This window comes from Micrasema longulum, unplaced genomic scaffold (genome assembly GCF_059751315.1).
Source record: "Micrasema longulum isolate JH-2025_06_02 unplaced genomic scaffold, ASM5975131v1 h1tg000549l, whole genome shotgun sequence".
Classification (NCBI taxonomy): Eukaryota; Metazoa; Arthropoda; class Insecta; order Trichoptera; family Brachycentridae; genus Micrasema; species Micrasema longulum.
This window is the reverse complement of record NW_028277745.1, coordinates 275,697-292,337: the sequence shown is the minus strand read 5'-3', so window position 1 is coordinate 292,337 and position 16,641 is coordinate 275,697. Positions and strand designations below refer to the sequence as shown.

At 35.1% G+C, this 16,641-nt stretch overlaps 1 protein-coding gene across 2 annotated transcripts; it reads right to left on the bottom strand.

Moving 5' to 3' along the window:
- Nucleotides 1–219: 219 nt before the first annotated feature.
- Nucleotides 220–15,887, bottom strand: LOC148280696 (uncharacterized). 2 transcript variants are annotated; one of them, XM_088227968.1, is made up of 5 exons: nt 15,033–15,887; nt 10,880–11,031; nt 8,040–8,158; nt 2,664–3,258; nt 220–1,799 (listed from the first exon to the last, which is right to left on the bottom strand). In XM_088227968.1, exons 1-5 carry the CDS (start codon nt 15,066–15,068, stop codon nt 1,190–1,192), a joined length of 1,512 nt encoding a protein of 503 aa, XP_088084094.1. In that variant the 5' UTR covers nt 15,069–15,887; the 3' UTR covers nt 220–1,189. The 2 variants fall into 2 exon arrangements, with proteins under 2 accessions (XP_088084094.1, XP_088084093.1); XM_088227967.1 differs by having other exon boundaries at nt 15,533–15,887.
- Nucleotides 15,888–16,641: the final 754 nt, after the last annotated feature.

Here is a 16,641-nt window from a genome sequence, read left to right as displayed (position 1 = left end):
ATATTGTATTCAAATCTCCTGATTAAATCCAGCGTACAAAAATTTGGACCATGAAAATTTTACACATCAAATAAATATATGCCATGTGATTTTTGCTTAGTGTTGAATTGGAATAAACGTTATATTGAGAACACAATGGAAGAAAACAAAAGGTACCTAATTAAACAGCAAACAAACTGATAATAAATGAAAAGGTAAGTAAAGTTATTAAAAAGCTACTTATTATAAAATATATTTTATTTCAACATACCACAAGAAACAATAAGGACATTGTTACAGAAGCATACGTAAGTATGAAGAAATATAAATTTAAACATTAATTCTAAAGTGCATAATGCTTAATGATCCATCTTAGTTCGATATGGGACTTTTATGCTCCTTGCGAAGAACATCGCCTTAGATAAATAAATAAAAATATATCTTTCCTAAAAATTAATTACAATTGATGTAGTCAAATTCATAATAATTAACAATATAATACACATCGTAGTTATAATAGTAATTATTACATAAAAATATAAAATAAAAGTATCGCTTAATTAGTACCGCTCAATAACATGGATAAAATACTCCGTCAAAAAAGAATTTTAACATATTTCTCTGGATTAAAAAGAAAACTATTTAATATACACCTCTGATAAACAACATGGAGATAATCTATTAGAAAGAATGAAATTATTTCAATCATACAATAAATTCCGCACCACTCTGGTAGTAAACCAGTGAAAATGTTACAACGATTTTAAATAACCAATTTAATATTATGCATTTTATTTAAATGAGATTTTGTATAGCACAAAAACAGTTTATTGTTATTATTTGTAATATGTGGGCATCCTTTGCTGGTCTCGTGTATTGCTTTTTGTGTGTTTTTCTTCCTTTAAAAAAGTATCTAAACGGTTTTTGAACTAGTTGATCGAAATGGAATGCACACTAGGCTTGGCAATTTATTCCAGTCTGAAATCATCCTGCTGGAAAGGAAGTTTTTATTGGAATTGATTGGGAAGGTTGAATTGGGGATGATAGAGATTTCGGTTATGACCCCGTAAATTGGGGATTTGATTGGGACATCTCGTGCAGGGGATTATAGTAATCATTAGTAGATTATCAAAATTTTATTTGAATTGCGGGACTGGGTGCAGTAGAGCAGATGCGTCGGGAATGGAGGGAGATAGAGGAAGGGCGACAACTATCGAAGCTCTCCGCGATCCAGGGAAGGGTTGGCCACCACCAGCGTGCGAGTGTGCGTGATGTTGAGCTGCGAAGGGAGCAGCGGGGGCCCGCTGTCCGCCAGTAGCAGACCCACACCCGCGCCCTTCCCAGGCGGTAGCAGCGGGGGACCGCTATCCGCCAGCAGCGCGACGACTCCCGCGCCCTTCCCGGGCGGCAGGAGCAGAGGCTCCAGCGCCGGCTTACGCGGGTAGCTGTGCTCCGCCAGCACAGCCTCCTCGGGCGGCAGGGGTGGCAGGGACGCGAGCGAGGGCGCGGGCGCCGACAGCAGCGCTCGCCGCACGGAGGACAGCAGCTGTTGGTGCGCCGCGGCCGGGGCGCCTAGCGGCGCGGGCGGCCGCAGGCTGGGTGCCACCACGAGCGCCAGCGAGAGCAGCAGCACCAGCAGACAAGTGGCGGGGGCGGGGCCGGTGCCCCCCGCGGGGGTTGCGGGCCCCCCGGGGGGCGGCACCCCGCCCGACACCAGCGTCTGCAACTTCCTGAGCTGCGCTGTGAGTGAGGTGTTCTGGGTCTGCAGGGTCTTAATTCTCTTTATCAGTGTTTGATTCTCTTCTGTGCACTGTTTTACCCTGCGAAAAATGAAAATTAATCAAGATTATATATAAATAAATAATCATTTTAGTTTTAATCCATCGACTGCGGATCCCTAACATAGACGGGACGCGGCGCCGTGCCACCAGAGTGGACCCCAGACATAGCCGAATATTTAATGTTTACTTGCTCTCAATGACATTTGTACCACATTACGGACCTTTTTTTTGTTCATTCCATAGATCCATATTTCCTCTACGATGGGAATTTTTATTTGACATTATAAGAAACCATTTCATGTGGCCACTGTGTGCAAAAATTAAAAGTGGATGCCAACAGTTGAGAAGTTTTTAAAGGGTCAAATCTATTCCATGCATTCGCACAACTTAATGCCCATGAAATGGCAAGACAAGAGAGAAGTACACATACTCTCCACCTTGCGTGACAACTCAAAAATAAAGTTTTTTTAATAAAATAAATAAAACGACTTTGTTTTTAACCACTAATTTTTATTTTTCACTGACTGGTTTCAAAGCAAACAAGCTTCTTCGTCAAGGTTTACGTAACTAATGAATTGATTCCTTTTTTATTTTTATCATGTTCACTAAATCATTATTTTCAAAGTAAGACAGGAGAGGACTAAAAGAAGTCCTTGTCCATTGCCACTTCTTAAAAGTGTCGGTGATGATACCAAGCAGCAAAAATAATGAAGGAATTTTCATCAAATCAAAGTTATTTAGAAGTAGAGACGACAGTATTAACATTAAAATCACAAAATATTGGTACTGTCCCTATTAATTTGGCAACCAACTATAACTTGAACCTCATTACCTAAATGACACAGAAATATTTCAGTAGTCGAAGGATTAACACCGAAATGTTTAAGGGATTAGGTTTTTTACCTGTCCTCGAGTCCATCTACATACTCCTTCTTGCGCCTCCGAGAGTCCTGAGCGGAGATCTTGTTGCGGATCTTGCGGCGGATGCGCTTGAGCTCGCGCTCCTCCAGGCGCGTGAGTGGGTACCGCTCCGGCAGGGCCACGCCCTCGCGCTGCAGCAGGCGCCGCTCCTCGGCCGTGAGGCGCAGGCGCGGGAAGCGACGCCCCTCGCCGCCGCTACCCTCCGCGCCGCCGCCCTCGCAGCCGCTGCCCTCGCCGCCGCTGCCGCCCTCGTCGCTGCTGGCGGCCGAGCGGCGCCGCGCCCGGCGCAGGAAGGAGGCGGCGGCCAGCTTGATGGCGGGCGCGTGCGGCAGGTCAGTGGCGTCGATGATCTTGATGGCCCGCAGCTCCTTGACGTCCTTGATGGTGACGGGCAGCAGGATAGAGCGCGGGTGGCCAGGGGCGAGACGCAGGACGCGCCCGGAACTGGACACATTGCGGGACTGGAGAGCGCCGGCTATACCGGGACGACTGATGTAGTGTTTTTGGATTTTAGGAAGAGCTTCTCCTGTGTCTGTGACGTCGCATACCTCTAACTTTCTCTTTGGTGGAGCTGATTCTGAAACAAAGCGAATAATTTAAATTATCTAAATATTATATACACCAGGAATAAAAGGTTTTGAAATAACACAGTACAAAAATGAAATTAAAAAAATATTTGAACATTAATTTTACATCGCGTAACAATTCGATTTTGGAATTCCATACATCGCTCTTTTACTTAATAGATGTATGGTATAATATATTATTATGATAATGAAGTAACAATAAATGGTAATCAAATTCTGTTTTTTTTAATCCAAAAATGATTTTTATGCAAGGAAACCTATTCACCATTGTTCTTTTTTTAGTATACTATTTAACACTTTTTTCTTACCCAGTATTGTGTGGAACATATCCCCCGTGAAAAGGGGGTATCATTGTAATATATAGATTTGTATTAGATTCTAGGCAAGCAGTATTTGCTGGAGTATGTATACTTAATCTCGTGAAAATTTCATTTGTGGTGTTCTTCCTTTTTGAAATCATTCAGTTGGTGATTATTACATCACTTTTCTAAAACATTTTTATTATTCTTGTCTGAATTTATTCAACATTTGCCTTCTAGTCGTTTATAAACAAAGAATTTTACTAATTTTATCGAGGCTGTTTACAGAGCTGGACAAGACAATATTTTTATATCCATTGTATTGTCCACATGTAAACGGTCCTTTAGACATTCATTTTATTAAAACAGAACTGTTCAATATTACATGCTTTACAACACAAAAAAATCTCTCATTAATATTTAATAGTTTGGCTTACATTCGTCTTCAAAGGCACAGTGGGATTTTCCAGTGTCCCACCAGTCATATTCATTCAAATAATAATTACACGTTGGTTTTTCTTGAAAGCAAAATAAAATTGATCTTTATCTAGTTATAAAAAAATATTTAGCTATTGTATGAATTCTGATGACATAGTTACAACTCAAAGTTGGTCAAATTCTGGAATCAAATGTCCCACCGGTCACAATGGAATGCCCCAACTGTATTTGTCATCCGCCCGGACACCCATTAAGAAGGTAATATGAAAGTCTAAGCATTTACAGGGTTCGTGGCAGGCCATCTGCTGATTTAAGTGATCACTTTGATTCTGCCTATGTAATTAAGTATAACAAATTACAACAGGGATGGAGTATACCTTAAATAAGGGAATATGGAAGTCAAGGCATTTACAGGGCTTATGACCTGTCATTGGCTGGTTGTTGAGAAAATGCCTTGACTTCCATATTCCCTTATTTAAGGTATACTCCATCCCTGTTGTAATTTGTTAATCTTAATGACCCCCGAGGGGGTGAAATCCAGTCTTTTGTCTATGAAAATTTGGACAAACTCAAATATTGTAATTAAGTATAATTAAATAAATTATTAATGGGTATAATGTTATAATGGGTAATATACAGTTTTAATATTATAACAATTATTTACGCTACAATAATCTCCGTATTATCTGAATATTGATTACAAAGTAAAACCTATTGCTTGAACCTTCGACTTTTGGGTATCAGATAAGTTACCTCGGTGCGCAACACCATATTATACAGTATATGTATGTGTAGAACACACACAGATAAAAAGGCAAGATAGCTGACAAAAACACATGTACAAATGGAAGAAATACAAAACAGTTGTTACAATACAAGGTCAAAAGATTATTTCGATAATATAAAAATTATTATGAAACTCTAATAATTAAAATCATTTGCAATAGATGACATAACGTTTCTGCCTATTAATTCTGCACATATAAAACATAGAAAGTCATTTTTTAAATTAATTATTACAATATTTTGAGTTAGTCCTAATCTTTGTAGACTGGATTTTACCCACTCCCTAGCAAAATTTTAGCAGCTGCCAACTAGTGTCGTTCCTATGGTAACGAGTTACTTAGAAATAAATATGAACTATAAATAATAAATGATTTCTTCAAATTGTTGAGACAACGCAATTAGAAGTAGCTATTATTGGAATAATCATAGGAATTGACCATGACGAAAGTCCATAAGAGAATGAAGGCACAGAAGGCAATAACCCACGAGTTGTAATGCCATTTTCTTTGCGCTTAAAAGGACATCTTTGAAATGAATTGATATTGTGAAGTAATGAAACATTTTCAAAAAATATAAATAATAACACGGCTCATAAAGTTGTTTGTTCACATATATGTTCTAAAACAACTGACACAACAAGAATGTATTTTGCAAACAATACACTAATGATAAATTGTATTTAGAGTAGGTAACTTACCAGTAAAAATTCAAAACAAACAAAATAACTGATTTTGAAATATGTAGTTTTATTTGGGTATTCATTACTCAGATGATTCATAAATAACATGTTTTAGTAAATTTGGCCTAAGATATACACATCGTCCCTTAAGTAACAACACCGTGTAAGTCATTTTTGTTATTTTTACAGGACGGCGATAAAAAACGCTTATTTACTTTGAATTGAAGATGAATTAGACAAAGTGTAACTAAATAGATAACTGAATGTGCCACTCGCCAGATAGTGGATGGAGATACTGAGACCAGCTGAAGTCAAATACGGTTGCAATATGCAAAGCCATCCGATCAATTGACCAATTAAAATCATCACTGCATACCATGACAATTGCCCCCTGAAAACTACTTATGTCTTGGGAGAACAGCTCGAGTGCATTTCAACAGAGCTTAATGAGACCAAATCTGGGATCAATACAGAAAAGCCCTTAAATTTTAGCACATGATCGAATACCGCACGCAACTACACTGGCTCAGTATCAGGCATAGAAGCAAAATTCACATTCTTCACAATATTTTGAATAATCCCACTTCCCCTGTTTATCTGAGAGAGCTCTTCCAACCTCTATCACAACATGGACTGTTTCTTCGCTCTAGTAACGAGAGAACCCTTTTAATACCCCTTCACTGCTCTAATTTTCTTGCCTCCTCTTTCACAGTAGTAGCTGCTCAATTGTGCAATAATCTACCCACTAATGTTAGAGACTTCTTTCTTTACATTTAAATCAAGATTGAAATTTCACTATCAAATGTTTGAGTTGTTCCTTTCTTCTTCTTTTTTCCTTCCCATCACCTCTCCTCTCTTCATAGTATAGTATAAATTTTTAGTTATTATTATTTTTTAATTTTTGTCTAAAATTATAACATCCTGCATAACTACCTAAAATATGTCCATGAACCTGTAATTTTCTCAAACTAAACGGTTTGGGTAGGTTGAAGAAATTGCCTTAAGGCAATATGCCCGCCCTTATATGTATATAAATTTTATACGTATATACAGTGTTAAATAAATAAATACATCATAAAACAAGCCTCATCCTCGGGGGGCCACTGGTTAAACCTGAGAATGCTAAAGAGCTTGTCCCCTATCCTGACAGCCCAATACCCGACCTGGGCTTGGGGAGCTAGAACTATTCACAATAGATCTTCGCAGGTCGCAGTGAAATCAAGAGCTGGCATAGCACTGACCACCACCTTTTTTCCTTAATAAGAATAATCTAGTATGTTAATGTCATCAACAATCAAATTATTTCACATATAAATTTCGTAAATAGCACTAAAAAAAGGACTGAACACCTAAAGTGTAAGACTAATAATTTTGCCTTTGTGTAACAAAAAACTTAAAAAATAAAAAGAACTAAAAAATTTAAAAAATAAGAAGAACCAAAATATTTATTTTATACCAATTTATTTTTTCAAAATAGTGACTTAAGACGATGAACTGTTCTAGTGTATAAAAAAAATCTTAAAACTAAAAAAAATATTTCAATCGCCAATGACGTTATACATCAGTGGCCAACTTCGAAAAGTAACATAGAAATTACAAACAAAAATAATTTTGTTTTCCATTCAGCTCAAGATGATTTTGATCAAACTGTTGAGTATACATTTTTTTTCCGAGGACATTTTAATCCAACGTGTTATAATACTTTAATATTGGTTAAAGTTATACTTTACATTCCATAGAATGATACATATTGAAAGGTATGTAATGTTTGCATAAAAATTCTGTTCTGTAAGTACATTTGTAAATAGAAATAAAATGTGTCACACAACTGGACAGGTGAAGCTATTAAGGTAAATTCAAGATAAAAGAATTAAATTCAACAGCCTTGGAAAACTAAAAAATAACAACTGATAAGGAATAATTAATTTTACAATATAATATTTTTACGACGAAGGTGTGGAAATCCCTCATCATTACCATCACACCACCACCCGCTCCTAATGGTGGATAAAGCGTATGTCCATCTGTTACATTAAGATAAAGTAATTAGTCTCACGCTTCAGGGGGGCGATTACAATCGGAAGATACAGAAGCCATACCATCACTATGACGGGATAGTTGAAGATAAATTCTCACGGGCGATTACAAAGACACTCTATCGACCATGTGTCTAAATTTTGAGATAAGTACATCGATAGCTATCGAAGGCGCCCATACCCCATGGTACGCATATCGTCATTATCGTAGAACAATGATGCATGAGATTTTCTTCAATCGCAATTTTTGTTTTAAATTGTAGGCAAATGCGCCAACCACTTCACAGCGAGGTGAACTTACCTCCACTCGATTTTCTTATTCAGGATTTTTACCCGAGAGAAGCTAACGAGTTAAAAACATTAGTCCAGAGTTATGGTTCTATTTCACACACAGAACTGTATTTTTCGTGCCGCTTGGATATGAAAAAAAAAATCTTGCAGTGTCATCTTTTGTTCGATCATTATACTCGACTAAAAGTGTTTTTTACGGCATGTTCTAGTGTTGCATCTTGTAATGACAGCATTGTACTCACCAGCGGAAGGCAAGTAGCGGATGGTCGGGGAGCAGGGAGACTGCGGGGCGGGGGGCGCGGGCGAGGACAGAGGGGAGAGGGCTTCCTCCGCGGGGCCTCCCAGGAGCTCCAGCATGTCCCTACGGAAGAAGGCCAATTAATATATATAATATTGTAATAAGTTCAGCGGTTTTCTTAAATTTGTTAATAGATAATCAAACTAAGCCAAAAAAATTTTATTTTAAATTTATATATCGTACATCATCCCTATGATTTTTCAAAAGTTTTGATATTTTGAGTGTGATCAAAACACATCTGAACGGTGAAACATAACTAACAAGAAGTTAAGAAAACATGGGTTTATCTGACGTGTAGTGTACGAACCGCTGACTTGCAGGTATTCCACGACATCATTTGACATGATCAGATAAGTTTGTAGGAATGACAGTTTTTATTTGTTTCTGATATTTAAAAGTTGAACCCTATTCAATTTTTTTATTGCGCCACAACAGGCCACAAGGCCCAATTACAGCGAAGAATTATAGCACAGAACACCCAGGCTTGAGAAAATCACATTTGAATCGAACCCGGAACCTTCCATGCGTAAGTAAAGCGACTTGACCACTACACCAATGAGGCCATTGTACAGGGTTGCTAAATGAAACCGGAAATCTGTTGCCTGATGCAAATCATGATCACCCATGGTTGTCACAACAACATAACAATGCTCTAATTTATTGGCTATTGCAAACGCAAGGTCACATAAACTTGTGATGTCGCAAAGCAGTTAATTTTGATTATTTTTTTCATACAATTTCAAGAAACTTCGCTATACAATTAAATGCTCTAATTTTTAGCACTTGCTTTTCCGTAGCACTGAACTTCCTCATTGCAAAATAATAATTATTGCTTTTACTTAATACATACTAAGAAAATGAATGTGAGAAATCTTATCTATTCTAACATTTATAAGTTGTACATGACCTGATTAATTGATACGGAGAAATATCTTCAAACTGACTAACAACTTTCAGTTTAAAAACACGACAATGTAATAACATCGCCAGCAGAAATTTGAAATGCTATAAGGACCCAAGATAGGCGGCCTTCGTGGTGTAGTGGTTAAGACACTTGACTCACATACGGAAGGTTTTGGGTTCGATTCCCGGTGAGAACACAAAAATCTAATGTGATTTTTCTCAAGCCTGGGTGTTCTGTAATGTAACTCACCACTCTTATTGGCTTCCTAGCCTGTTGTGGTGCAAAATAAAAAATTATTTAGTTTTAAACGATTGACCTCTACATAAATTTATGTGAACACAAGTCCCAACTCCACGGGACTAAAGTCCTGCGCTGACTTGGGACGAATAGTATGTAAACGATTAATTTATTGTCAAAAATTAGAAAATCTTTTATTTTTATATATTATTTTTCCTCCCTGTCTTTAACAATCTACACCTTGGCCCTAACAGTATTTTAAAATTCTGTTGACGAAATATTGAATGTTATTTATCTTTATATAAATTTAATGATATTTTTCGTAAATTTATTTCTTAAGTTAGCTTATATTACAATCAGTATATAAACTAATATTTACACTTACTTTAAATATTTTCGCATATTCTTACAACTTACATATTTATTTACATAAACACAACATTTATTTTTAAATTAATTCAAACTCTTTTCATTCTTCATACATTCAGGTATTTCTTCATACATTCTTAAACCTTTGTGCGTAGTGCAATTTTAGGATTCTGCTTTTTTTTATTCTATCCTAATTTCTAGTAACATGCTTATGTTTTTTTTTAATTTAAAACTGTCTTATTAATGAAGTATTTGGGCATTCGGTTGTTAAAAATTTAAATATAAAAACAAGCATACAGTCTCTTTTTTATTAGTAACCAATCGAGTTCTTCTCGCATTTTTTCTATTTTATTATAGCTACCTTTATTAATGAGGAAAGTAAATATGGAAATTTGGTGCGGGAAAGAATCTGTTTGTTTCAATTTTCTTTATTTTTTATTTTATTTTATTCAGAAAACATACAGTCATACAAAATAAGTATTAAAAACAACAATTTTTTAACATAAAAAGACCAATAAATAAGTTTTCATAAATTATAAAGATATAAACATTAAATGTGACAAAAAATAAATAAGAATTTTAAGTGAGAAAAGAATAATTGTTGACATTTGCGTTTTCCATGGAGGTAATAAATTAAAATAAATAAAAATACCGAATGTACACTCCGAGCCATCCACGCACACACATGAACACACATATAAAACATACACAAACATATACATTACATGCGGCTCATATACATAGCATAAACCACTCAATATGCACATTCAGCAACTATCCCAAATAATCGACCCCATGAAGAAATTTTCTGTACAAATGCAACGTGCAGTTAAAAATGTCTACATCAATACTGAGTCCGTTATGATTTCTACAGGCTGTAATCATTTTTAAATGTTAATAAATTTAGTAAGTAACATTTCTGAATATTAAAATGCATGTGACATAATAAAACAAAAATAATAAAATTTAAAAAATTCAGATGATTGTGATTTTATAAAAATGTCTTCCAAAACTTTTGAGATAAATTTATGTTCCTATATAAGCTTCCTAGAGGATAAAATCCATCACTTGTCTACAAACATTTTGGCATAAAAGATATTTTTGATTATTTAGTATTATTAAAGTGTATTTTTATTTGAAAAACTATTTTTAAAAATATCTACATATTTATATTTATTTGTTGAGAGTGTAGTTGGGTTACAGGTTTCATGGAAATGTAAAGATATTTCAGACACAAATATGAAAAGTCAAATAATGATAAGTGAAGCACTTACAAGTCAGCATGGTCCATGGAGAGGCCGCTGTCGGAGCCAGCGAGGCTCGAGCCCCCGAGGCTGGAGCCCTCAGAGGGCCCCAAAAGCCCCCCACTCTCCAGAGAGAAGATGTTCTCCAGCAACTCATCTGAGCTGGATGGCCACGGGTCTTCCTATAATGAATAACATACAGCTTTAAAAAAATATTATTTTTATAACAGGCAAGGTTCAATTAAAGTTATAAATAAATTACAACACAGAAAACCGGAGCTTAGAAAAAATCAAATTGAAATAATTGAGATCTCACAAGGAATTAAACCCGGAACTACACCATGTGGGCTGCCAAGAAAGCAAGAAATTCTTATACGGGAGAAATTTAGAGTTATTAATTTTCTTTTTTGTTACAATTTTTCCCTTTAACATTTTAGTGATAAGTCTGTGCAAAACAAAAAGATATTTTAAAATATGAAAGTATTGCTTTTATTATTTGGTCTTAAAATAGTACAAACATTAAAATATATGAATGTCCTAATATTAACTTAAATCTAATTATCATTAAACTAATATATCAATCATAAATATTTCTAAACTATACACACTTGAATAATACATTTCATCAAAACACTAAGGTGGCAAAGAAAAAGATTGGAAAGAAAAAAAACTTTTTTTTTCAATTTCGGAAAGAACCAGAAGATTTGTTGTAGAGGATTTATACAAAATCACTTACAGCACAATTACTGAACCACGCACCAACCACCGCAATAGCACATTATCCTATCAAATTATTCATTTAAATTATCAATATTATCAATATTTAAAGCATTAATTAACTTAGTGGTCAAACATTTTACTAAATGTTATTAAACATTTGTATATAACCACTTGCTGACTTTTCTATGTCTACCGGTGTATAATGGTATTTAACACAATACATTATAATCAATATAAAAAAATTATAATTCCTGCCTCAATACAAGCTTACCTAGTGAGGCGAGTAATTTTAAAATGTAATCTTTTGTAAAATTAGTTTGAGTCAAATAAATCAATTTCTTGCAATAAGTATATTAAAGTGTATGATTACCTATTACAAATACATGAGTTACTAAACAGATTTTGAAAAAAGAATATTTTTTTTAAAAATTAATAAACATTATTTTTTATTTTAATGGAATTCTTATATAACTGAGTTGAAAGGTTTAAGTAAACCGAAGTAAGTTATTTGATAGGCTTCTTTGCTGGGTGGATTGTACTTGTTATCCTTTGCAATGCTGTTGTAGAGATCTTAATATGGCACAAGCCTTACTTAACTTGGTTTTTTATTTGCTATGTGTAGCTTCCTGTATATCAAGTAAGAAGTAACTCAGTTTGTCACCTACCACAATAGCTCATGCATCAAATTAAAGATTATGTTTTGGGCACAAGTCAGGTCGAAGTATAGTAATTATAAGACATAATATAATTTTAAACTCACTGGAGAAAGTCAGTACAGATCCAGACCTATAATAGGTTCAGTTCAATGTATACATATGTGTATGTATATGTGTATGTATATATGCATGTATATGTGTGTATGTACGTGTACGTGTATGTATATATGCATGTATATGTGTGTATGTATGTGTACGTGTATGTATGTGTATGTATGTGTGTGTGTGTGTGTGTGTGTGTGTGTGTGTGTGTGTGTGTGTGTGTGTATGTATGTGTATAAATGTTTATAAGGGTGCACACGTGTGTGTGTTTGTGTATGTATATGGAGATATATAAATAAACATATATGTTAGTCTGCCTTAGCATGGGTCTTCTCCTACTAGGCATTACTTTATAATATACAGGGTGTTTATTAAACCTTGTCACATCCGAAACCACGATGATCAGTATGAGCAAGAAAACATATTGGCACATTAAAATATTTTTTTAGAATGATTAAAAAATAAAATATAGAAAAAAAACAAATGGTTGCTTACTTCTGCAGGGGAGAAACGAGGAGGGAGGGGGGAGTCTGATACACCGTCAATGGCACGGCCGCGCCCCCCTCGCTTCTCCCCTGCAGAAGTAAGCAACCATTTGTTTTTTTTTATTTTCTTCGTTTTAAATATGCTAATATGTCTTCTTGTTCAAACTGATCATCATGGTTTCGGATGTGACAAGGTTCAAAGAAAACCCTGTATATTTAAAAATAAAGAAAAAAAAAAAGTTCACCTAATAAACTAGACACATGCTTACAAGGAAGGGCTCGTATTAATACACAAATGTGTATATTCCTGTCCTCAGAGTAATAATGCGCTAGCTATAAAGGGGTCATATTGCTATTTTTCATAAAAGGAAACCGTTACAAATTTTTGGTTAGCGACAACTTCACTCTGCTCGTGGCCATTTTGTTTTGTTTGACAACAGACGCTTTCGTCGATGTGCTGGGCTTTGTTTGTAAATAACTTTGATGTTTACTCCTTACAATAAATAAAAATCAACAATGGCGAATTGCAGTATGATTAGTTGCAGCAGTAGGAGCATCAAAGGTGTACATATTTAAAAGTAATTACACTGCTAATTAATATTGATTTAGCAATTCTTGACCTGAGCACGGCCCACTGTTTTGCTGCGAACTGTAACTAACTTAGTAGTCATAGAATGGTTTTTCTACGTTTGGGCTCCTCTATAGCATGCGCATTATTACTCTGAGTTCCTGTTCCTTTTCAGTAAGTGACAGAGCGCTAGCTCCAGTTAGATCCACACTGCCAGAACAGAATATCTGATTTAAACCGGGTTGTGGTCCCGTGGTAGTATTGTGGACTCACAAGCCAAAGATCCGAAGTTCAAATCCCACTCGACCACAACTCAATTTCCATTTTTCCAGCACAAGTTATTTACGACTTTTAGGAAATGGTCTAAAAATTTTAATATTTGAGTAAATAATAAGAACTAGAGTATTTCTCTTTTATTTAAAAAAAATCATTTAAATTAACAAAAATGAGTAAAATGTTAAATTTGGGCTTGCGGTTAAATCATATACATAAACAGTCTGCTTTACGCAATGGGTTAAATAGCCTGTAAAGTAATGCAGACTACAACTTGTCAAATAAATAATGTCGCGTAATCTGTTTTTTGAATGAAAATGTTTGACCACAATAATTCCATATAGGGACCAAGCTGTTAGTTTTAAATTATTGCTACTAAATAATTATAGGTTTTCTGATACTCCGAAGGTATTTTTTGCTGGTTATAATTGAAGTAATATATTGACAGAACGGTTGTTTTTAGGTTCCCCTGCCAATTTTTTTTATTGATATATATATGCGGTATTGCAGTATCACCGACGATACATCAAATCTCGAATGTCGAAAAAATATTGCGCAAGAACAAAAAAAATCTTAAAACTCAGTCATGATTTTTTGTGGGTAATCTAGCTAGTATGTACTTATTGAAAATACTAGATTTACCCTGTATATTTGGGGGGCCATTTTTAACAAACTATAAATAACTCAATATCAGAAAATGTTGGGGTAGAGTGGGGTTTGAACCTCGGACCTCTGATCTGCGAGTCCAAAACACTAACCACGGGACCGCAACCCAATTATGGTTGTCTTATACCAGTCACAAAGCTGTTGCATTAAGATAAAGAGGTACATGTCACTAAGATTAAGAAAATGAGTTAAGGATGCAGTTCCACTCTTAGTAAGTAAATGAAACTTGTTTTAAAATTGCTATTAACAACATGGAAAAAGCAAACATGAGAAGTAACACAACATGAGATGTACTGCTTCACCTATTTATTTTTTTAATTCATACATTTAAAGCATATTCTAAGACATTACCAAAATCGTATGTTAAAATATTATATCAATAATCAACTTTAAACAGGTCCCCTGCACAATCAGCTTATAGTAACATGTACATTTTTTACCAAAATGCAACAGAAATGTGTGTAAAATATAATAAATTGAATTCAACTTTTAAAGATAACCATGCTTGTTTCATTTCATAGTTAAGAGGGCTACATATGTTTAAGCTTTATTCGGTAATTTGGTTAAAAAAACATTAATGGAACATAATGCTAATATAATATTTTACGAATGTATATTTCATATACTGAAAATATCGATAGTTATCACCCGGAATGAAATTATTGAAGAGAAATGTATGTAAAAAAGCATTTGTAACCACTTGTAAACCGTACCTCCAGAAGAGACATTAAATCCATTTTATAATCCATCACACTAAGGGAGGAACGCTCAGAGTTCTGTAATCATTCACAGGTGACACTCAATATAAGGTGAGGAAATCCCGAGACATGAGTAATGATAACAACCATATGCCACAACACAACATGTGCTTCTATATGGCCATTTGTGTAAGATCGATAATGAGTGATAATAGTTACACCAATTGTTTCTAGAGAATATATTACGGCGAGTTGACGGCGGAGCGACGCGAAGGGAGTATCGCAGGTTCGGGAAATCGCGGAGGACAGAGAGGAATATTAATTGGCGACGTCGACGCGCGAGACAGCTGCGGATCGTAAATACGGCAATCGCTCGCGATGAAAGCGTAATGAAAGTGCACCGCGCCAACTAGAGCGGCATACGCCGTACACCCCACCCGAGGCCAGATATGGGTCACCGTAGTCAGCACAATTCGCCATTCTCCGCTGCGGAAAAGGTCACGAAGAGGACTCACCAGAAAGTGATCGGGCATGTTCATGTCGTAGCCGAGATCTATCCGCTCCAATTTTACGTTCTGACTGTACTCGTCGTCTTTCTTCATTAGGAAATCCATTATACTGTTTATGTCATTAGACTGGGTTTGGGCTGACATATTGACGTTACACAAATGTCATTCTTCCAGACAGGAATACACTTAAATCGCCACACGGGAAAAATCCACGGCCAAGTAACGAATGTTGAAATATTTTAATCACTTTAAAAATACATTTATAGTGATTAAAATTATTATTAGATTACTTTAAAAAGTATTTTTCCCTAAAATAACTAGAAGCGGCTCACCCTGCACGCGCAATTTCCAACGTGGAACTAATGACGTCACATTTTTTATCCACTGTTCGTCTTTTGATTGGTCATATTTACGTTGATATAACAGAAATCTACACTCTCACGAAATAACCTTTTTTATTTCCTTAATAGATGTCTATTTTCAAAATGTTTTATAATGTTACATTTCGATTTATTGACATAATGCATTAAGTCATTAAAACAAGTTCCGAGATAATCGCATTTAGAGCTTTTTATTCTTTCAACGCATTATTTATTAAACATTTTGTTTTTAAAGCTTTGAAAGAGTAATCTTTATTCTAGGCATAGCATAAAATTTGAAATAAACATTAAAAAATATTTGAAATATATAAAGACTATTGACTTAATGCATTCTGTCAGTATAACCTCGATTTTGTATGAAAAAAATATCAACTTTATAATGAATTGAATTAATAATATTAATTTTAAAGAAATTCCATTATAAAAAAAACCATTAGTCATTTATGATTCATATCATTAATTGTAGTGCTTTCACATTTATAGATTACATGGACAGGGTATAATTTAAGCTTATAACCGAGTTGCACAGCTTAAACCTGCGCTGTGCCAGCAGGTATCCTGCAAGACATCTATTTTTAAAAATATATCGAATCCACTCCATGATTTCCATTGATGCCTATTATTTTTTGTAGTTGAGTTTAAAACATTTTAGCTAACAAACTAGGATAGCAAAACTAAGAGCTAACTAGCCTACCTAGCTACCTAGCTATAGCAAACTCTTGAAATATAAGAGCT

Coding starts and splice junctions, on each gene's coding strand:
- LOC148280696 (XM_088227967.1), bottom strand. CDS start 15,670: ATGTCAGCCCAAACCCAGTCTAATGACATAAACAGTATAATGGATTTC. Junction 8,159..10,879: donor TCCATGGACCATGCTGACTT/GTAAGTGCTTCA, acceptor CTTCTTCCGTAG/GGACATGCTGGAGCTCCTGG. Junction 3,259..8,039: donor CCGCTACTTGCCTTCCGCTG/GTGAGTACAATG, acceptor GCTTTGTTTCAG/AATCAGCTCCACCAAAGAGA.